Consider the following 23188-nt stretch of genomic DNA (forward strand, 5'->3'; position numbering starts at 1 on the left):
TGGTTAGATTAAACACATTTTATTGTCCATAAAACAAGATGATTGAACTCAAGTTTACTTGACAACTTATCAATGTTCTCTCCATATAATACAAAATATAATTAGCATCAATCAGTAGTATATTCACAAAAAAATAAACAAATGACATAGAGCGGAGAGAATGGCGGTGAAAGTAGAAAGAAAAAAGAAAAAAATAAGAGAGAAAGGATTGTCATATGATCATTTACCAAACCTTTGGGTATCCTTGGTGTAGCTCTGCACGGCAAGAAAAAATCTACTACTATGCTCATCAGACGATAAATCATTACCAGAGAGTGTTGTTTGAATATCTGCAAATTTTAAGGTAATCTTGCAAATAGAACGAACCTTTCAATTTGATATAATTTACCTCCTGTAAAATAGTGAAGCGAATCTTCACAATGCCATCCACCTCTGCACCTAGCATCTTTTGTAGAATCGACTCAGATTAGATACGCGTTTAGGTTACTAATATCTGCGATTTAAACTAGTATGTAATATGTTTAAACTTTCAATTACCAACTGAAAAGTATGCCGGCGGTTTAGGGAATTCGTTCCCTCTAATAAGCGGTATTTTAAAAGTGATTGAATGTTGGCAACTGGCGCAAGTTTATATCAAGCTCGTTCCATAACAGTATCTTAGATGGGAAAAATACTAGTACTTCGAATATAGTTCTAATCTTGTAAATGGAACTGTCAATTTATCATTATTGCCGAGATTGTATACCCGATTAACGTTCATATTTCTTATTACAGAGTCCTGTAGAAAATCGGGAGAATTTTCATGTTAGATGTTGTACATTAAGTTTAATTTTATTCGATTTCTCACTGATTGAGAAGGTTCCCATCCGGTTTCAAAATAGAATGAGTCGGTATTAGCAAATCGTGTGAGTCCGGTCACAATTCTGACTGCTTCATATTGAATTTTTTTCTATTTTGTCACTATAAAATTGACTACACACGTCTCATACTTCTCATGCATATTAATATTCTTATCTAGGTATAATATAGGTGAAGTAAATTGTTGGTAGATTGTCTCTACTAAGAAGTTTGAACTTCCGAAGTATTGCTATTTTTTTTGTTTGCACTTTTTAAGATGTTGTCAATATGAGCATTCCACCGACAAGTTGATGAAAAAATTAAACCGAGATGTTTATATATGATTGTCTACAGATTCAACTTCTTCCCTAGCGAACACCAGCTTTGGAGTTGGTATATTTGATATGGTTGAAAATGAAATTAACTCAGTTTTAAGAGGGGAAATTGTCACACACCATTTTTTCCCCACTCATGTTAAGATCATTATTTAGGTTAAGTTCTAGGTCTGGTAAATTGCTTGCATAATACATAAGTGAAGTATCGTCTGCAAATAGACGCGATAAGCTATGTCATTTATGATATTATAAATATCAAAGTTCCTATTAAACGAACCCTGTGGTACACCCGCAATCAAAACATCAGATTCTGAAGATAAGCCTCTAAAAATACTTTTTTGTTTTCGGTTGCTAATATAATCTATCAGCCAATTCAAAATGTTGCTAGAAAGGCCATATCCTTTCAATTTGATTATTAACCCTTTGTGCCAAACACGGCCAAACGCGCGTGAAATATCACTAAACACACTGCTTAACTTTTCTTAACCAGGCACACATTATGGATGATTTCTATTAGCTGGTGTACAGTCGAATGCCCTGGTCTAAAACCAGCTTGATACCTGTATAAAGGAGATCTTTCGTGTAAAAAAAATAAACATGTATATATAAACAACACTTTCAAATACCTTACCTACACAGCAATAGGTCTATAATTACTTGCTAGTGATTTCTCAAATGCAGGGGTAAGTAAATTTGTATCATTAATATTCGATATTGAACAAAATAAGTATTGAGTATATCAGCTTTTCCAACAGGCACTTGGGAACCAAATTTTTTTATCTAAAAAAAAATATCATTATAGACGAAAAACTGGGCATAGTATAAACGCCATTAAATATCAAGCGGACATGTATGAGAAGACGTATAATAACTTAAATATGGAAACAAAATGATTTATTGGTATTTTTTAGATAAAAAAATCCTGTTCCCAAGTGCTTTCCTCTTTCCATCATATACCAATATGTCATTAACTAAGTCTTTTAATGGAGGTATGGTGGTAGACCAGGATGGTTTGCATAAATGCGCTTTAACCCGCAATTTCCAGTACGGTTTAAAATCGGATCTCTGTCTAAGAAAACATATATATAAAATTGTTCTCTGGCTTGTTTTATCATGTTATTCACCTTATTTCTATGGTGTTTATATTTTAATTCGTTCATTTCAAGAGGATGACTTTTTCCGAAATTTGTCTTCTTCTTGTCGTTCGCCATACACTTGAATGCCAGTCTCCTCAACAAATCTGGCCGTCTTCTGTAGGTCTTCCACAGGTCCATACAGTTCCTCTGTTATAGGGGTTGGTTTATCCCATATCTTCCCTCTCTGTGCCTGTTGTAACGTGCACGTCTGCAGAAAGAGTTCTGTATTCTGCTTTGCTTATCCACAGGGAAACATAGGTGATGGTATGACCTTCAAAACTATGTACAGATGTTGGTTGAGTCTGTCGTGTCCTGTCCTGAGCCTGAAGATTTTGCTTTGCTCAAATCTTTTTAGTTGATGGTAGCTATCTTGCTTCTGAGGGGTATTGTGCAGAGACTTGATGAAGGTCTTCATCTCTGTGTAGAAGACAGGATTTTCATCTTGCTGTTGTTGAGCGCCTTCCTTTGCTAGCTTATCTGCTTTTTTCATTTTCGTTGTTTCCACAATGTGAAGATATCCACTGTTTGGCAGTTTAAAGGCTTTTGATGGAGTAAATAGCTCTTTCAAGTTGTGGTAGTTTGTTTTTGGTCAGTGCTTGTATTACGGAGAGGGCATCTATTAAGAGTACTACTTGCATATTTTCTGCTTTTCCTTGATGTAATTTGCCTCATGGATGAGTGCTTCTTCTTCAGCGTTGTAGTTGGAGCAATGTAATCCTGTTGGTATTGCCATTGACTGTTGTTCTCCATTTCTGTATTCTATGTAGATACCGGCCCCTCCTTTTGTTGTCGCATTTGTGGCTGAACCGTCTGTGTAAACTCTTGCCCACAATTCTGATGGATACTCTTCTTCCAGCATGCTCATTGTTACCGTCTTTCTGACGATGTTTGATTGTTCATTTTTGGCATTGAGTAACGGAACTGTTGTCTTAATGGTTACATTGTCCTCCTTCTCTGCACATAGATTGCCATTCATCGAAATTTGTCTCTTTTCCGAATTTCTCGTCTTATGCTCTTAGGAGATTATCCACATTGAAAATCAAACAATTTCTATTGTGTTTTATTGTCATTTACAGAGTTTTCTCCCATAATTATGAATTCTACGGTACATTCTATATAATTTTTATCTCCTAAGACAGTTAATCACATTTTGCATGATTCTTATCTGGAGTGCTACTTCAAAAAACTGACCAGAAAGTTAAAATTTATATGAATAGTGAGAGAAGAAACTTCATGGAGCAAAATATTAGGGGTATGACAGTAAAGTATTTACAAACCACGGTTCAATAAAGGTTACTATAAATCAAATGAGTACTCGCCTAAACAATAAAAAAAACCATAATATCCGAATACTGCTGTTACTTTTTGCTCATTCGCCTTCAGTTCACAAAAAGAAATCGCAAAATATGCAGCTCGATCACATGTTTTGTGCAAGGTTTTTGAATGGTTGATATGTGAGCTTTCTTTGATTTAGGTTTTTTTTAATAATACAAACCAAAGTTAACCATTAAATTGCAAAAATATGGGATAAAATCAGAAATAAAAGGAAAGTACGGGAATCGAATTCAAACGTATCTAAGGTTGTAAAGGTTTAATATTGAACTCTTTGATTTATTTTTTTAAATACACCATTCTGATTATGAAGGGCATTTCGTGAGCATGCAACAAAGTTCGTAGCAGGCAATGCGCCAGTTTAGGAAGTATCCAAGTTCTCTGTTGGTTTACACTGAACATTTAGATGAAATAACATAAGAAATCCAACATACTGCATATTTGAACTACAAACTACTAGTTGGCCATATACAGTTTCTAAATTTTCAAGTCGGCATTTCAATTTAAAGATCTCCAGGTCGAAACTTCAAACTTAAGCCACAATCATTGGAGATAAAAAAAAAGCATGTCTTTATTGATACGTGTCCCTCTGAACTGGCTACATCTCTCAGTTGATAAGTTATACAGCTTAAGTCCTACAAGTTATTGCATAAACACCTATGTGTCATGCAAAAACGCTTAGTTTCCGGGCACATAGTTCCAGAGACACGTGCATTAACATAAACACCAGTCATATAATAAAATTGCTACAATTGTCTGGTGCAAGAAACACTCGTTATGCACTTCTAAGGCCCAGAAACACCTACAGCTCTATCATTATAGCACATGCCAAAATAGCCAAATAGAATGATGATAACAAAAAGCTGATATTAATACACCAGACCACAGACTGACACCATCCCTAAGAAATGCATTATCAAAATTCCTATACTATCGCCTATTAGCAAAGTTTCATTTTTATTTGTCATCTCCAGGCTTCCGTTGTCACGAGGCGGTAACCATAATAAAAATACACGATACAGTGGGTGATATATCAGGATGATTTCGGGGAATATACTACCCTTTTGTTAAAAATTAACAAAAAATGAGTGGCAAATAATAGCCTGCAACAGGGAGTGTAGTCCCTGTCTGGAACCTCTTTCTTTATATAAGTTTCTTCATCGGAACCACCTGGCCCTTTTGTAAATATATGGACTCGTCAGGCCCTGCATTAGACTTTTTCATTTCTATGATCGTTGACTATTTATAATCTCGTAGGGTTTTCAATTCTAGCTAAATATCAAATTTATGGTTTATTATTTTCTAAGAATGAAGCATTTGTAGACAACTTTAATATATCGACGATATTGAATATAATATTGTGAACGATTGGTTTATTCGGGTAAATGTATATAAATAAACAGGTACTGATGAGGTTAGAGGTTCACCATTTTTTAATTGGATCATTAATACGAACCAAATTAATCAGCATATTTAGTTTGCAGTAAAAGTTGTTTATTAGCTTTGTTTATTGGCATCAATAGCATAGAATTAACTATGCCATATTAGAAATACCTGCTAAGTGGACCTAACTTTCTGCATTTGAACCTTATTGGGGTATGCCAATGGGACTATTCTCCTGCGGTAGTGGAAGATAATTTCAGTATGCTAAAGGGCATTACAAATCTAAAGGCTCTGGCGACATAATATATCAATTCCGATTTCCGATCTAAATTGATAATAAAATCTATGATAAGGAATTATATAATTACTGAAAATTTCAGTTAATATGTATCAGAGAGTGATCCAGCGGTTTACAAAAGAGGGGGCTGACGGCACTGTCATGGCTTAGTGATTTCCTATATAATCAACTATTTTTTTCTGACCCCTATATTTAGGTTACAGACCACCAATTCAACCAATGAGCATTTGGAACGTACGGAAAAATAGTCCTACGCAGAAATTACCCCTGTTCCTCATAGTGCTGTGAAAAAAGTTCTCATTTTATTTTAAAAATTTTAACAGTTTCTGAAAGGAAAAACATTTCTGTACATTTAATAGGTACATTTTGCTTCTTGTGATGTGAAGCCTAATCTCCATAATGATTTCTAAATATACCCCTATCTTGTGAAAACATTGGGATTTCCCATGCTATTTATAGACCCTTCTCTTCCGGTGACCAGTACTGCATTGCAAGTCTGCTAACCCCACATGCCATTCTGAGGATTGTGAGCTGATATATGTAGAATCATACTGATATATAGTGCTCTGCATGTTAAAGTTAATGTAAAGTCTAGAGAAACCATTGAATATTGTGAAATTAGCATAGAAGCCTATGGGAAGTGGAATTAGTGGTTTCTAGCCTATATACCTTGGATGTAATAACTAGCATTTTTAGAAATTATATACAATTACTGAAATTTTCAGGAATTATTTACATGTATGATTACTAAAATATTAAGCAGGAATTATGTATAATAACTGAAGTGTTATCAATAAATTATTTTAAAACTGATAGTAATTATTTTAATACATTATAAACTGAAGTTCTCTGAAGGACGCTTATCGACCGGTGTATCTGGTCCATGCTCTCAGTTTTTAGTGGAGTCCGAGCTGCTCATTTGCTTTCGTTACTTTGTATGTATGATTTTAGTTACTTTATGTTCTTTGTTGTATATGTCTGTTTTCCATGTCTGGTCTCTGTCCCTGGATTACATTCTTTTGATTACCGCTATAACCTTGGTTCCCTTGATTACTCTCTCATACTTTGCATACTTCATATAATGCACTTATTTTGCGTGATAATTTTTTGTCATTTAAGAATTTAAAAGGGACGAGGGATATTGGTATTTCGTTCATTAGTACTGGGTTATACATATTTAAGTACTAAAATTTCAGCTATTATATATATATATATATATATATATATATATATATATATATATATATATATATATATATATATATATATATATATATATATATATTTTTTTTTTTTTTCACGCGATCAAGTAGCTTTAATAGTGGAAGAGTTTGCTATATCAACCTTAAAGGTTTATCTGGGTAATTTAAGAATTTCATCAGGTCTACATGCATCTACCGAATGTTCTGTAGTGGTAATAGGTCAGATTCTCTAATTTATTTTTACCCGGCATTCCATTGAATGACGTCATGTCCTGATTCTAAATGCGAACGCCATATTGACTAGGAATCAGGACACCGACCTTCGATTCCAATGTCATCACAGTCAAAGACATTAACTTCGTCCACTTTAAGTGCCCAAAATCAGAAGTAGAGACTTTAAGCGTTCCTAATAATTCACGATTTCGATGAAATAATGGCGGGTAAGAACATTACTGGGTCCTTTTTATAGCACTTCCTGTCTGTTGCAAATCTTTCAACTCTGACAATCCGAGTAAGTAAAATTGCAGGAAGAGAAATATTGTCTATCACTTTCTGTTTCAGGTAATGGTGCTGACATACAGTGGTGTTTTTCCCAAGTAAAGGGTGCTATTGAAACCGAAGATATCACAGAAGGTTAGAAGATTCGCACAATTTTCCCGCCCCCGTTCAGGTTAACAAAAACCCTCATGTGTTTACGAATTCCGTGTTTATGGCCTTGAATTCACTGGTATTTTCAATTTATATAGTGTAGAACTATAGCTAATGTTGATGTTGACATTAAAAATTAGTTATTTACATGATTGGTATGATTTGTAGACTTGAATAGTTATGTAGCCCGTTATTCTGTTCTGGAAGGGCTTGAAAAAGCCAGGTTCTGTTACATCATTTAAAGCAGTATATTTTGTAATCGACTGACAATTGTCGATGCAAGAACAACTTTAATTAATTTTCAGATTTTAGGACATGATTTACAAATGACAATAATCTGTCAAGTTTTAAAGATTGTAAAAATGGAGAAAACCATGTACCCATTATCTTGACAATCATATTTCTTAAATCTTTTTAATGTTGTGGATTAGTTTCACCTGTCTGAAATTTTTTATTTTGAAGAAATAAGGAATAAATATCCTATTTTATTTTAGCTGATATCATATCCTGTGTTGAATATAACCATACTGGGGATCTTTTGGCAACTGGTGACAAAGGAGGCCGTGTTGTAATATTCCAGCGGGACAAGGCAGTAGGTTCTTGTGTACTAATTTAGTTATATATTTACTGCTTATACTATCGTGTACTGTAGTTTTATTCATAAGGTACTTATTTTGGGGGTTGGAGCTTAAGCATGAAATTAAGATTCCAACAAACAATTTCTTCTGTGAAAGAATGTTTACTCCATTCAATCTTTGTATCAGTGAACAAATCATTGAGGTCGATATCCTGCTACCCTTACCCGCATAATTCGACAGAATATCAATTGTTATATAAACCTGTATGGCCTTGCGGCTAGCTGTGTTATGCAATGTCAGTTAACCAAAAATGAATCACAAGTGATATTCGGTATTCTTGGCTTGTCACAAAACTCGCAATGATGCCTCAGGTTTTAATGGCATAACTTGATTTAAACTTTGTTCATAATCTGGAAAATGAACACAGGAGTATTGATTCCCTAACATGTATCATACATATTTTAATCATAATTAAAATAAGTTAAGCATTTCAGTGCAGGTGGGAAAACTCCCATCCTCAAAACAACTTTCAATAGTTTAAATCCTTATTTTTGTGTAAAATTTTTAGCAAAAGTAGTATTGCATCAATGACAATTTGCAGGAAATACAGAATGTGTCAACATTTTTTATTTCATTGACCTATGAACCACGGAATTCGAGTATCCAACAAAATCTTGTTTTTCCTCTAACCATGAAAATAAATGAAACCACAATATATTACAGGGCTTTTTTTCTTTTTCTTTTTTTTTTGGTCAGTCTGGAAGAAACTAACAAATAAAATCATTTACTATTATGAGACATAACCAACTATGGTTTTCTCATTTTGGATGCCTTTTATTGAACAACTGATGGAAGATATTGGTAAAGAACTTCTGAAATAGTTATTGTAAATTGGCTGCTTTAAAAACTTGTAAATTGAGATATAGATTAGTTTCTTTCCCCAGTTTTAAAATTGCTCTTGAGAAACTGTGACCATAACGATTTGCCAACTCATCAATAAAATATGATTATCGTTCTACTGACAGACAAACTAATTGACAACTTGCATATTGCTTGCTTCAGTTGGGGAAATTTGATAAATTTTTAGGAAAAAGACACTTTTTGTCATTGGGAATGGGTCAATAGTCAGCAGTAAATCAAAGGTAGAAAAACCTGTATTAACATCCATTTAAGTTTTTATTGAGGGCGATTTAGTTTTATTCCATGTATATGTACATCCTTAATATGGCACTTAAATCTACTAATGATACTATGCTAGTACTAAGGTTGACATGGCCGAACATTGACTTTCCATAGTGACATAGACTGATAAAGATTATAAAAGAAATCAGTTTTGTCTAATCTAACTGCAGATTAAATTTTGTATTCCTGTAAGAAAGTGAGTTTACCAGTTGGCATTATGTTGTTGTCTTAGTGGGGCTTTGCACACTGCCTTGATTTTCAGTGTTACAAGTTAAACCTTTTCTGATTTCAGGGGAAAGTGTCTGTGCCTCGTCGTGGGGAATACAATGTTTACAGTACCTTCCAAAGTCATGAACCAGAATTTGATTATCTAAAAAGTCTGGAGATAGAAGAAAAAATCAACAAGATAAGATGGCTACGTAGAACAAATCCTGCTAATTTCTTACTTTCTACTAATGGTATAAATTTAGAATAGTTAATTGTGTTAATTTTTATTTATTTTTTTAAAGATATGGAGTTAATTATCATGAAATGACTTAAATCCTTTTCTTTGTTTGAAGGAAAAAACCACCTTGGCATTAAGTTAGGCTCTTATGAAAATTCGCACAAACACAATCAAAAATAAAAAACCTGTAATGCAAAATTAAAATTTTCAAGCGATAGTGTTTTGATCATGGGCAGATGTTGCTGATTTTTACCAATAGCTTACTATTAGCTTGTGACGTCACTAAAACCATTTGGTACTGTACAAGTACTGCATATTAATATGTAAACAAAGAATATTTTATAAATATTTCAACAATCCTGTTTTTATTATCCCTAAATCATATGGTCTTGTCAAGTTAATGATAAAAGAGAAATATTCTAACATTAAGTCTTCTAGCTGCAAATACAGTCAAACTTTGTTAAGTCGAAGGGACCAGGCAAAATGTTTTAGTTATCCAAGGTTTTGAGTCCAGTATAATCCGAATTGTATTGGTCAGTAATTGTTTCTGTTTTTTCAATTACTTATTCAAGCAGTGTTCTAGGATTTCCAATTACCGGAGGTAACTGAATTTTCAGGTACGGGAAAGTCCTTTGGGAGCCTTTGGTTACCCGTGGGGAAGTCAGTTTTAAAGTTTGGGTATGTTGAAAACAAGTCCTTACTTTCTTGACCTGTGACAATTATATCTGAATTTATTTCTGCTGAATTTAAGTTTTAATCTTTAGAAAATGTGATTGTTTTGTTTTGCTTTTTTCGTCATCACAATCCTATCGGCACTTGTAATTAGATCTTTTTTCTTCCATTGAAGTCAAACACAATCTTGATGCGAAAACAATAATTTTATATTCGAAAACGATAAAATAAGAAAATACAGATTTTAAAACTCGTTACTTTGAACAGATGGTTAGTTTCTTTCATCATTATATATTTGATTGCAAATAAATATGAAATGAATTGAGGGGAAAGGTGGCACCTGAGCCTGAGAAAGGTGACTAAAGGGTAAAAAGCCATAAAAATGTAAAAGTTCCCATACACTCCTTGAGAAGTTCACATTTCCCATTTTAGCGTTCCTGCATCGTTTGTCGTGCGTTTACACATCGTTTTGTGTTCGTTTAAGCGCATGATAGGAGTGTTTGTGTATTTTTGTACTTTGATTATTTCCTCGATTTAACAGTTATTTTTATATTTTTGCTATAATTAATTTATATAATTCATTAATTTTATTTTCTATTTTTTTCTGTCTTCATTATATGTCAATATTATTATTTTTCGTCATTTGTTTATTGTGCGTTTGGTGAGCGTTTAGCGTTCGTGTGTGCTGGAAATTTAAACGTCTCAAGGAGTGTACAAGTTTTTATCATAGTTATGCCCAACAATGTTTTCTAAATACAATACTAAATGTTTGAAGCATGGGAAATTCAAAATAAAAATGGATCTCCATAGTTTTGGGTTGACATCCTCAAAAGAGGTAGAGCCCTCCCCTTCTAAGAAACCAAAACGTGATAAAAAGGAAAGGAATATAATTTATGATTAAGAAAAGAGAAATCGACAAGGAAGGAAGACTTTTTCTGGGTAGAATATATTAAATTCAAGCACCATATGCTCTGCATATGTTGTAAAGAATATCCTATCGTAGCTAATCATAGCAAATTTGTTTCTGGGTCAACAACTTGGCATAGAAACCTTTGGTCCCATAATGATAGTCTTCCACACAAGAACTGTGTTGCACATGTTACCAAATCATACAACATGTTTTGTCCTTGAAATGTTACTTTCAATGTGGGTGAGTTCATTAAAAGTCTGGGTAAGTCATTTTTCGGAGGCCACTTACCCGTGGCAAGTCAAGTTGACCAAAATATCTTAGAACACTGTCATGGTTGTATTGCTTGTATATACATATATACATGTTATCCACTTTATTAGGTACTTAATGATGTATTTCATTATGGTAATCCAGCTCTCTTATTTCCCTGCCAAATCTGAATTTTTTCTCTTGAAGCAGGGTGTCAAGCAGTTTCTCATTTTCCTAATTTTTTTTTTTTTTTTTTTTTACAACTGCCCTTATACAATTTAAACTATTAATTAAAGCATAAACAATTTTTATAAATTTTGTATACAGGTAAATTTGGTGAAAATTTTACAAAATTTGAATGAGCAATGTATGCACATACAGTGCTGTCATTAAGAGCCGGTACCTGGTACTTTACCCAGCTACGGTAGCGTCTGGTACCAGCAGAATAAAATAAAAAGCCAAAAAAATCATGAGGAAAAATCTAGTAAATAGATATCTAAGATCGTTCCGTCTAGGCTATGGATATGTCTCCAATATCGTGATCTTTAGTGTTTAATATTGTTTATATTGGTGTCTTTGTTGAGGTCCGTGTCGGAATCTAATCGGTAAAGTGCTTTAACCTACGACGATTTAACGTAGTGTCCATTTATAGAAAACATGGTGACTTAACAATGTCAATCACCGATTATTTTGTGCATTGAGTTAACATGTGAAACAGACTTTTACAGCATTCGAATATGATTTAAGGCATGACCATTCGATTCGGCGGGAAAGAGGGAGGTTCGGTAAAAAAATTTGTCAACCTTAAGTTTGAAAAGAACATGTCTGGCCTTTGCTCACAAGAATATAAAAAAAATATTGGCTCAGGGATTCAAAACTGCTACTGATTATAATAGAAAATAAATACATTGTAATGTTTAAAAAATTCTGTCCATCTAAAAGTCAACCAGACAAAAACTGCCAGCCTTGTTCTTTTTCAGAAGCAAAGAATTTCTTATCAGACTATGATTTTTAGACCAACATTACACAATAAGACACATGCAATTGCTCTACATGTCACAGTAATAATTAGGCTATAAACAACAATTAAGTTTAATTTTATCATGAAAATAATCAGCACTAGGAACCACCACATGTTATGGAATTTCATTTAATAAATAAATGTTCTGTTTTGTTCCTATGCTTTTATTTGTATGTGTTAGTGTTCAAATTTTGTAACAAGTAAATAAAAGCCTAAGAACAAACTATGACATTTATCAAAATTTCATATAAAATGGCATAGTATTAAACAGTCAACAAAATTTATCAGCATTAGTCTAGAAATGGATCTGATGGGAATCATGGGGAGCTCCTGGATTTCAGGGGTTTGAAACTAAATTCATCATATATCTTGATTTCAAATTCATATATTTTGAACAAAACTGAAGCAAATATTGCAAACTTAATCCCATATTTTCAAGTCAAAATTTAATTCTCAAAAAGGCTAACATCCAGGAGTTCCTTGACCCACTGGGGGCCACTAAAGGCCCCCAGACCCCTTGCCGAATTTATTTAGTACCTCCTACTTTGTGTAAAGTACTTCCTGCCTGAAAAATTAATGAAACGCCTGCACATGCAGTGTTCTCCATGACCTCTTTTTGCATGGTGCTGCGCCATGTGTTACTTTCCTTGTGCCATCAGTGTTAGAAACTTATTTGTGAACATAGACCCATCGTAATTTTATGTAGACCACACTGTACATTTCAAAGGAAATTCAGCCAATTTCAACATAGACCTGCTTGATTTTATATAGACTCAGTCCGTATGTCTACTGTTAATTTCTTTCACTGTACCATGAATTAAAATGTGTTAATTATTTGTGCGCCATGTATTCAAATTTCGCGTCTTGCATTACAAATCTGCACTGTATTTCCCAATAAGTCTTGTTTATTAATCACTTATACATGTCATCAATCTATATGATTGGCGCATATGTTTATTCTAATGGTAATTTCAATGTTTTGATTGGTTATTTCCGGGGGTTTAATGTGTCAAGGAGGGAAATGCGTGGGTAAACATATCTCAGATCTTTCAAATTTGCGAATAACCCCGTTGACAAAATGAATAAGCTTCAAATAAGCTGAATGATTTCTACTGTTCATTTTTTTAAGGAACAAAATTTGAAAACTTTTCATTTAATGAAATGTAGAAAGTATCAAGATTTAATTTGATAAAGATCGATGTAATAGGAGATGGGGAACGACAATCTTAATTTATACAACAATGTCTTAAATATCTCGGAAATAATCTGATACAGCAAAGCAGTTCAATTTGCCTAACTTGTATTAAAATGCAATGGATTGACTCCAAAAAGTTCTGAAGGATTGTTTAATGACACAATTCAGACAAAGATGATATTTGACTGCCAAAGTTCTTGTGGTTAAATTATAAAAGAACTTGCTTAATGGTATCAACAAAATGACCACACCTAACAGTGATTTTAATTTCTCTAGAGCTGTGGACATATGATCAAGCCTAGGTAAGGGTAAACGTTGCCTTGGTATAATTGAAATAGACAATACAGACAGAAAAAATGACCATTGTTGATTGTTAATTTCTATGCTGTAGCTTGTGCTATTAAATACGTCACATTCAAACTTATCATACTTTTTTGGCAAGTTATTTTCTGTTTGAAAGGACATGTGCCATGATGAAAATTTTTCCAACCACAGAGTCAGCCATGTGTTCATTTTGATCCATGGAGATCCCTGTGCATAGGTGGATGTGGCATACGCCCTTGCCCTAAAATAGGAAATAAATATTTTAAGCAAGCCATGTTTTGCTCGGCCTTTCCTATCCTAATTCTTGTATTTCCCAATTTGGAGGTGCATACACATTGTTTCCTTCTTAGCTCTATTTTGATAAGTAGATAGTAACCCATATTTTTTCTGAATTTTGCCATAAGCAGTGGTCAGGAAAGAATTATTTCTAAAGGGCCTGTTTCATCATTTATTACAATTACATTGTATTTATAATGTTAATGGGCCTTTTTTATCTTCAATAGGCTTAAAGTTTTGCTTTGCCATGCCTTTAAGACTGTTTGAAATGCCATGGATGAACAAGGACATGATAGTAAAACTTCTTTTCAGATAAAACAATCAAATTGTGGAAAGTTACTGAAAGAGACAAGAGACCAGAAGGATTTAATTTAAAAGATGATACAGGAATCATGAGAGACGCTACCTCTGTTACTACTCTGAAAGTTCCTGTCTTCAAACCTATGGAACTTATGGTTGAAGCCAGTCCAAGGAGGATTTTTGCTAATGCTCATACTTACCACATCAACTCAATATCTGTGAACAGTGATCAAGAAACTTATTTGTCTGCAGATGATCTTAGAATTAATCTCTGGCACATGGAGGTGACAGATCAAAGTTTCAGTATCCTTCTATGTATGGTATATTTTGAAACATAACAGCTTAAAAATCAGAAGTTTTTGATGAACAAGGCAGCATGAAATTGATATAAAATATAAAAGATGCTTAAAAATATCAAAATATTACTGTGGTTTACATTAGGGTAAATAATTGTTATTCATATTGAATGGGTAATTATTTTCCTGGTTTTATAAAATAGAAAAAAAAATAGATTTTCTAATGATTATGGTTAAGTGTAGTGCAGATAAATAGACTTGTTCAGCCACTCCTGAATTTTACAGTCAGTGAACTTTTCCACTCACAGATCATGTATTGAATTTTATTAATATGTAATACATTTGCCTTTTTGAATACATTTTTTAGCTCACCTGGCTGGTGAGCTATTTTTCATCACTCTGCTTCGTCGTCTGTAGTTACCTTTTTCAAACATCTCCACTGACTTCGCTTGAACAATTTGAATGAAACTTGGCGTAGTTGTTCCTAAGGACATTCTGCACAAACTGATTGTTCAAAAGTTTTGAAATAGTGAAAAAAACATGGCCACAATTTCTAAAAATAGAATAAAGGATTAAAATACATTTTTTTGCTAATAACTCAAAAAAGTTGAATTTAGCAAAATTTTGACATGGGTAATATTGTTCCCCATTAGAAGACTGACCTATGTCGAAATTTTCAAAATTACTTGTCACCCAATGTAGAAGTTGTGGCCCCTGAAACAGATTTTTTGTTGTTTTTCACGTGTACAACTTTGAAAATCTCTGAAACCATGCAACAAAACTTACTAATAGTTAGCATAATTGTTCCTTAGGGTATCCTGCACACACTGATTGTTTAAAATTTTGCATCAATTGAAAAACAAGGCCATCATTACTAAAAGTAGGACATAGGGGTCAAATGTGTCCTTCGTCTGAATATAGCTGAAATATTGCTGCTCGGACGTTAAACCCCAACAAACAAACAATCAAATGTGCCCTTCCTATTTTTATCTGAATTATAGAAGAATGAAAGATGAAAGCTACTTGTAAGGTAAACATGATATTCTGAGTTAAATGGCAATATTGAAATTTTTGTTATGTGAACATTTTCAAAAAAGCTGCCAATTTGTGCCCATTTTACCAGTTGCTTGGATTCCAGTGATTTTTGGTTGATTAAGGAAACTTGGGATTCTAAGTTGAAATGTAAAGACATAAATTTTCGAAATGGCTGCCATTTTCCTACTAATTTGTACACTTTAATTTCAATGATATTTGGTTTATACAGTAAACATGGTCTTCTGAGTTGAAGTGATGATGAAAATGTTGTATAGCCAAGACTTAGCTTCATTTTATCTTCTTTTTCAGCAAATGTATATTGTGGTAATGCCCCCCTCACACTTGGTGGGATAACAGGATGTGGGGGGACTCCTGCCCAAATTTTTTACAGAGGTTCTAAAAACAATTTAAAGGCATTTCCAACATTTCACAGTGCCTTAGGTACTCAGTTGAACTTGCAGCATTCATCAGTAGATGCTCTGTTTCAGCAGGTTTTTTTCAAACATGGTAACAAAGCATGATACCTTTACTTAGTTAATAGGATATGGTTTGCCAGGTAAGCAATTCAGGCTCTTCTAGAGCCTCTTGTTACAACATACTTTTGATGTAAGGTTGCTTCAGTAAGTTCTTGTAATCTAAAAACTAACTCAGCACTAAGTTTGCTAAAAATAGTAAGTCTTACTTGAGGGGAGCAATGCTATGTCAAGGTTTAAAAAATATATTAATCATTTCCTATCTAATTAATTGTGGGTAAACTCTGGTCCTATGTTTTTAAACCAAAACAAAAAATTCTTGACACACCATAACTGCTAGCTTTGTCCAAGTTTCCCCAACACACTATTGTCATCCATTTTGGTCATTATAACCTGCTTTAGACATTTGTGGAATAGAACTTCTCATGTTCTGTTGCAATGATAGTGGCAGGTAGAATAACCATAGGCTTCGTGCTGCGATTCTCCTTCATGATTCAGCGAGCCCCGTTACCTATGTACAATGTGTGGTAATGACCTACTTTTCAGATGGTTTCTTTAGAAGAAGGAAGTTTATGGGGTTTCTCTGCTTTAATATTGTAACATACATTTGCTGGACTTTCCTTCTGTTATTTCCAAACTTCATAACCCAAGTATTCACAAACAAGTTGACACATGTGGTCACATTTTAAAGCTTTCATTTGTTTTGACTTGCTTAAACCGCACTGACATTCTGAGCCTAATGGTTAAGTAACCATTGAATTATGGAAGGTATATTTTTTTTCGTTCATGAATACAGTCTGATTTCTAAATGAGGAAGTTTCAGGAAGTATGTTGACAAACTTAATTATGTTTGCTGTGAAAATCTATATAGGACAAAAAAATATATATATATATATGTTGTTTAGGGTACCCTGACCAACCCTGTTTCTTGATGCCGACCTTGAACATTTTATGGAAAAAGGAAAAATTGGCAGAAAATGAAAAATCCAGCTAATTTTTTCTCCGTCCACATTTTTGTCTATTACCAATTCAAACAAACATGGCGACATCTTAGTCTAGTTCCATGCCTGGTCAAATGACCTGTCTCTAACTTTCAAAAAATTCACCCATGAAAGGAAAAGAAGAGTGTAATAGCCCAGTTCAGTGACAATACAAAGTTTGTTGATATATTTCACGGACACAATGATTTTAATTTGAAAAACGGGTGTTCTATCAAAACTGATTACTCCGACCCTCATAGCAAGGGATGTCGTTAATTTATTGTGTGACACTTGCAAAGCTGACGGCAAACAAACGGTGGCAAAACCATTCTAAATGTGACTTAAATTTGCATAAAACATCAGTTAACATTTTCCAGTCACATTAAATTTTCTTTTAAGAATTGCAAGACTATCGATTATTCTGAAAAAAAATATATACATGTAGTTCTACTGGTTCCTTAAAATCTTCAATATTATAGTCATGATTTCTAGCTTGTCTATAAACCTTAAAGATAATTTTATTTGCAGTAATGTCAGACAACAAAATTTATAATCTTGTGCATTTTACATGGACATTTGTATCTTTTTTTATATTCTTTTTGTTCATTGCTGAAGACATTGAAGTTCATCATTAAAATTTAAATGATAAAATTTAATCTACTAAATCTTGAACTACAGATTCACACTAGAAATTAAAATAGAATAAATCCTAGAATGAATTTAATACATTGGTGTATGAATAGGTGTTGCAAGCAACAACTATTATTGACTTACCAATAAAACTGTTACTAAATTTCAGAGAAACATAGTATCTGAGTATCTGGCATCTCCAACAGAAATACAAATATTACTGCATGATTTAAAAAAAAAAAAAACAAGTCGACATGCTGACCCTCTTTTTTTTATTTTTTCGTTAGGATACAGTTTACACACATTTTTTTGTTTTTAGCCTAACCTGAGGTACTTACTTTTTGAAGGAAAGGTTTATTTCTGTGTCCTCATCTTTGAGCAAAAATTATTGGTTTGTATGTTATGTGTTCAAGCAGGGTTTTCAGGAACCTTAGCTTCAGGGTCCCCAACACAACAGGGGAGTTGAGGGGACTTGTGAAAATTCTCATTCAAATTGCCAAAATCTACACTAGTAACATGATTACACAACATGAAGTTGGTTTGATTGTTAATTTGTCCAACTTTAATCTAAAACGTCGGCACAATAAACGGGGGCACAGATGAAAAGCGTGTTATTTATGATCAATAAATATAAAGTGAAAAGAGATTAAAGGATTGTAAAATGAATATTTCTTGTTAATTAATACTTCTTAACTGTCCATTGTTAAAACTAATTGAAGTCCATTTGATGACCAGACACACATCAGGAACTATGTACAAGGTTTGTCAAGGATGCTTTTTTACAGTAGTTAATATAGGTCGGCATCCATTTATGCCCGTAATTGATTAACACAACCAATCATTAAAATGATAATATATGTATAGATTGTATTTGAAGCATACTTCAATTTAGAAATGTCTCGGAGTAAACTGGAAGCTTTTTTCAGCGAAAAAAAAAAAAAACAACATAGATTTCACGAAGTTACCGTCTTGTCCTCATTTGGATAATGCAGGGAAAAGATTTAATTCTTGTACTGCCAGTACACCAAAGAAATACATATTAAATATAAGACCCTTCACTATCTTTGGACCCTCTGAATTTCTTAAGGACTTGTTATTTTTTACCCTGTCAAAGGCTTATTCGCATGTTAGGCCCCAAAAAATGTTGGTTTCCTGCTTCCTTACCTAAACATTTTATAGCCATTCTGGCTGAAGCATGGTTCAAGTTTATATTGTTTCCCCATGAATTCAATTAAAAATAACAAGAAAACAATTTTCCTACCTTCCTACCCTATTTGTTTCCTGCTGGTAGCAGGAAACAAACTAGACTATTATTATTTTCGGCCTTAGGCAAAACACAATCTGAAAACCATTATACATATATTCTGAAATGGCATCCACACAAAAACCTTGGATGACTACCAGTCAGTTTCCTTAATGTTTGCCAAGATATTGTGGATATTAAACCTGCCAATATGGAAGAGCTTACAGAGGTGATTACTGCCGCAGAATTCCATCCACTAGAGTGTAATTTGTTTGTATATAGTAGTAGTAAAGGAACTATTCGGCTATGTGATATGCGCCAGCAAGCATTATGTGATAAACATGCCAAATGTAAGTGATTAAGTTTTGTGATTAGTCCATTGGGTATTTTTGGGGTTTTTGTTTTTTTGTTTTTTGTTTTTTTTTTGGTTTTTTTTGTTATTAAATAATAGTTAATGGAGAAACTTTTTGAATTTACAATGTATCAGTGGTATGGCAAAAATTGAAATTCTGTGCTATTTCCCAACTTTTCCAGAATAAAATGGATCTTCCCAAAAAATTCTATGAGTACTGTACTCGCTCTGATAGCAAGATTAGGGAGTTACTATTCTACCTACCTTCAGTCATTTTGTTCAATTTTTTGTAGGATTGTTAGTCCTCAACATATGTAGTTGATCTTCTCCTGTCAACAATTTGATTCAAAAAAATTTATAGGCAGTATGAGACTTTTTTTTTTTTTCAATGGTGGATGACAAATTTAAAGGTCAAGGTCATCATCATTGACAGCTATCCAAAATTTAAAGACAAGTGTCCTAAAGATTACACAGGTGTTCTGTGGTACATGTAGTTAAGTAGGGCACATTGTTATAATGTAGGACAGAATACTGCCTAGAGTGCTATTTAAATTAATTACTAGCCTAGCTAGATTTGTATTGAATTTTGAAGTGGTCTCTTTCAACTAGCTTTTAAGTGTTAAAAATAAATTCAACAGCCAGTATAGTATAGTGTGAATTATGAATAGTAACCTGCTTTAGACATTTGTGGAATAGAACTTGCTCATGTTCTATTGCAATGATAGTGGCAGGTAGAATAACCATAGGCTTCGTGCTGCGATTCTCCTTCATGATTCAGCGAGCCCCGTTACCTATGTACAAAAATAAGTATAATATACTGGTAAAAAGAACAATGTCTGCTGAAGTACTGTTCTTTTTTACACTGATTGGTACTGTTTTTAACATTGATATCAAGCATCCTATTTTATTTGAATGTTAGTACTGATCAGCATTTTTTAGCCTAGTTTTAATGTAAATTTACCATCACAATATTCATTTTTGTTGAATATTGCATCAGGGTAAGTATCAATGCACACCTTTTAGAATTTCAACCCCATAAAATTGAGTATAATACTTCGTTACGTGTTTGTTTCTCAATAGTAATTTTATTTATTTTATCTTTGTAGTATTTGAAGAACCTGAGGATCCTACAAATAGAAGCTTTTTCTCTGAAATAATTTCTAGTATATCTGATGTTAAATTTAGTCACAATGGTCGGTACATGGTGACTAGAGACTATTTATCTGTCAAAGTTTGGGACCTACAAATGGACACTAAACCAATAGAAACATATCAAGTTCATGAGTACTTACGCAGTAAATTGTGTTCTCTGTATGAAAATGACTGCATTTTTGATAAATTTGAATGTTCTTGGAGTGGTGATGATAGGTAAGTTGTGAGAGGCCATGACCAAATTTAGTAAAAGTGGCAGAAGGTCAACAGTGAGTCAAAGACGTCTGTTGATCTTTGTGTAATATTCATTTTGTTTCTACGTTTTTGCCCAGACTTCATTTTCATTATGTCATGTTTAATGTTCTGTTAAGAACAAAAAAGATTGCTTTCCTTAGCATTGTATTGATTTTAATACCAAAACAAATATCATATGATGCCTTAAGTAATTTTCAGTTATTGATAATGTGTGATTTTCATCACTTTAACTTGCATGTGAAAAATTTTATAATATTTATTGCAGGCATATAATGACTGGGTCGTACAACAACTTCTTCAGGATGTTTGACAGGGAGAGTAAAAGAGACAACACACTTGAGGCCAGTAGAGAAAATATGAAACCTAGAACAGTTCTCAAACCAAGAAAAGTCTGTACTGGTGGAAAACGTAAGAAGGAAGAAATTAGTGTTGACTGTCTAGATTTCAATAAGAAAATTTTACATACTGCTTGGCACCCTAACGAAAATATACTAGCAGTTGCGGCCACTAATAACTTGTACATTTTCCAAAGTAAGGATTGATGTGAAACAAGCCTAGTTCTACCTATTTCATATAGTGCTGTTATCAGACCTTGGTCCATTAACTCATTATTGTGCTGGCAACGATGGTAGAGTGTGATGAAACATCTACTTAAGTTATTGACACACAGGAATGGCAGAACTAAATGTCGGTACTGAATGTGATGGCATTAAAGGAAATGGACATTTTTTGTAGCAGAACAATTGAATATATTTTTTACATGCATTAATGTTCTGTCAGTAGATAGTGGGTGGGATGTGATATGAAACAGCTGCAGGCTGCTGTCGACATTCCTTCTTCTGTCATCAAGCCAAAGATCAGTTGATAAAAAGTTCTGAATCTGTGCAATAGCATTTGTTTAGAAGTATTCAATGTTGAATTATTCTGACTACACTAGTCAAGTTGAAAAATATTTGTTTTCATGAGTCAGTTATATTGGTTTACTCTTGATGAATGAGACTCAAATTTGTAGAGGTCTCTTGTAATCCTTGAGTGTAAAACCAGATCTGGTATTGAATTTATCAGGCATCGAGTTGGTGCATAATGAAGTGCTACAAAAACTTGTCTCTTCCATTAATCACATACAGTCCTTAAGATTTTTTTTCACTCAACTATTAGTGCTATCATTTTGTAAACAATCATTGTTTCTAAATGTGGTAAGAATTTGGTGCAAATGCATGTAAATGGTTTTATGAAATACTCTATCTTCTTTTTTTGGGGGAGGGGAGGGGGAGGGAATATTTCTTAGTATTTCCATATATTTAAAGTTGACTTCATTCATTATTGACTTGCAGTGATCTTGTAGAAGGAGAGAGCAAGAAAAAAATAGAATGTTCACTTCTCTAGATTTTACCTAGCAACAGAGATCAAAATTTTCAGGATGGTCCCTCAAATCAGTTTTTTCCAGTGACTAAAGAATTGTGACCTCGGTGAACATGGTAAGCCGTTTTTAAATGATCACCATGCATTTTATAAATTTAAATGAGTGATAACATTTTTCTACATTTATATTAAATCATGTAGCTCATTGTCATGGTAAATGTATAGTTAAAAGATGTAATTCTTATGATAGTCAAAACTGTTTCGGTATGGAATTAAGTGTATAAAAAACTGAAGCATTTTTTTTTCTTTTGAAACTTGAATTTAAGTAACTACTTCTATTGCTTCAAAGTCACTTCTTAGCTAATCATCGATTTTCTTTGTGATGAACATTTTACATTCCAACTGAATCTTGTGGGGAAATCATTTATAAGTCACAGCTTAAATGAAATAATTATAGATCTTGATTTGGTAATTTATGTTGCCCAATGTATTGCCATGTTTTTTTTTATAAGTAATTTTCCTGAGATTAGTGTCATAAAATCATGTACTTGATTGTGCAGGTATTGTTATATTTATGTGAACAAATGTTTTTGTTGAAAAAGTATTATTTTTTATGTCAAAGATAAAAATAACAAAAAATAAAGTAATGAATATAGCCCTGTACTTCTTCTTCAGCTACTTAAATGTGCTAGTAAAAAAATGTCCAACTGTGATTTTACTTCCATTTATAAAAGATATTTCGTTTGTTTCAGAATGAGAATATTTAATCGATTAAATTGATTTATACTAGTCCCAATGTGCCGAGTTGGATTTTTATATGACAGCAAAAAATGTGGTCTGTCATTCCCTATGGTTTTAGTTGGATCATTGAGAATCAGTCCGTCAATGAATCTGTGTAAAGGACAATTAACCTCTATCTCATCAATTGGTTTAAGTGGGATAATTGGGCACAGTCAATGGATTTTGTGTTGTGCATGTTTTTGGCTCATCTGGGTTTCTAGATTACTCTGTCTGTAGGTTTAGAACTAGTTGTTTACAATGACATGTAAAAAAAAGTATTCAACCACCAAAAAAATCCTTGCATGAT

The 23188-nt window shown here is 33.2% G+C and overlaps 1 protein-coding gene across 1 annotated transcript; it reads left to right on the top strand.

The window, feature by feature from the left end:
• Positions 1-6797: 6797 nt before the first annotated feature.
• On the top strand, positions 6798-22756 carry LOC148621864 (serine/threonine-protein phosphatase 2A 55 kDa regulatory subunit B alpha isoform-like). Its single transcript, XM_088576655.1, has 8 exons — positions 6798-6963; positions 7085-7156; positions 7666-7763; positions 9224-9389; positions 14336-14626; positions 19166-19330; positions 20439-20700; positions 21005-22756. The coding sequence occupies exons 1-8, from the start codon at positions 6957-6959 to the stop codon at positions 21279-21281; spliced, it is 1338 nt and encodes a 445-aa protein (XP_088432781.1). The 5' UTR covers positions 6798-6956; the 3' UTR covers positions 21282-22756.
• Positions 22757-23188: the final 432 nt, after the last annotated feature.

This window comes from Perna viridis, chromosome 3 (assembly GCF_037379345.1).
Source record: "Perna viridis isolate PV_CMFRI_1.1 ecotype Kerala chromosome 3, ASM3737934v1, whole genome shotgun sequence".
In the NCBI taxonomy this organism is placed as follows: Eukaryota; Metazoa; Mollusca; class Bivalvia; order Mytilida; family Mytilidae; genus Perna; species Perna viridis.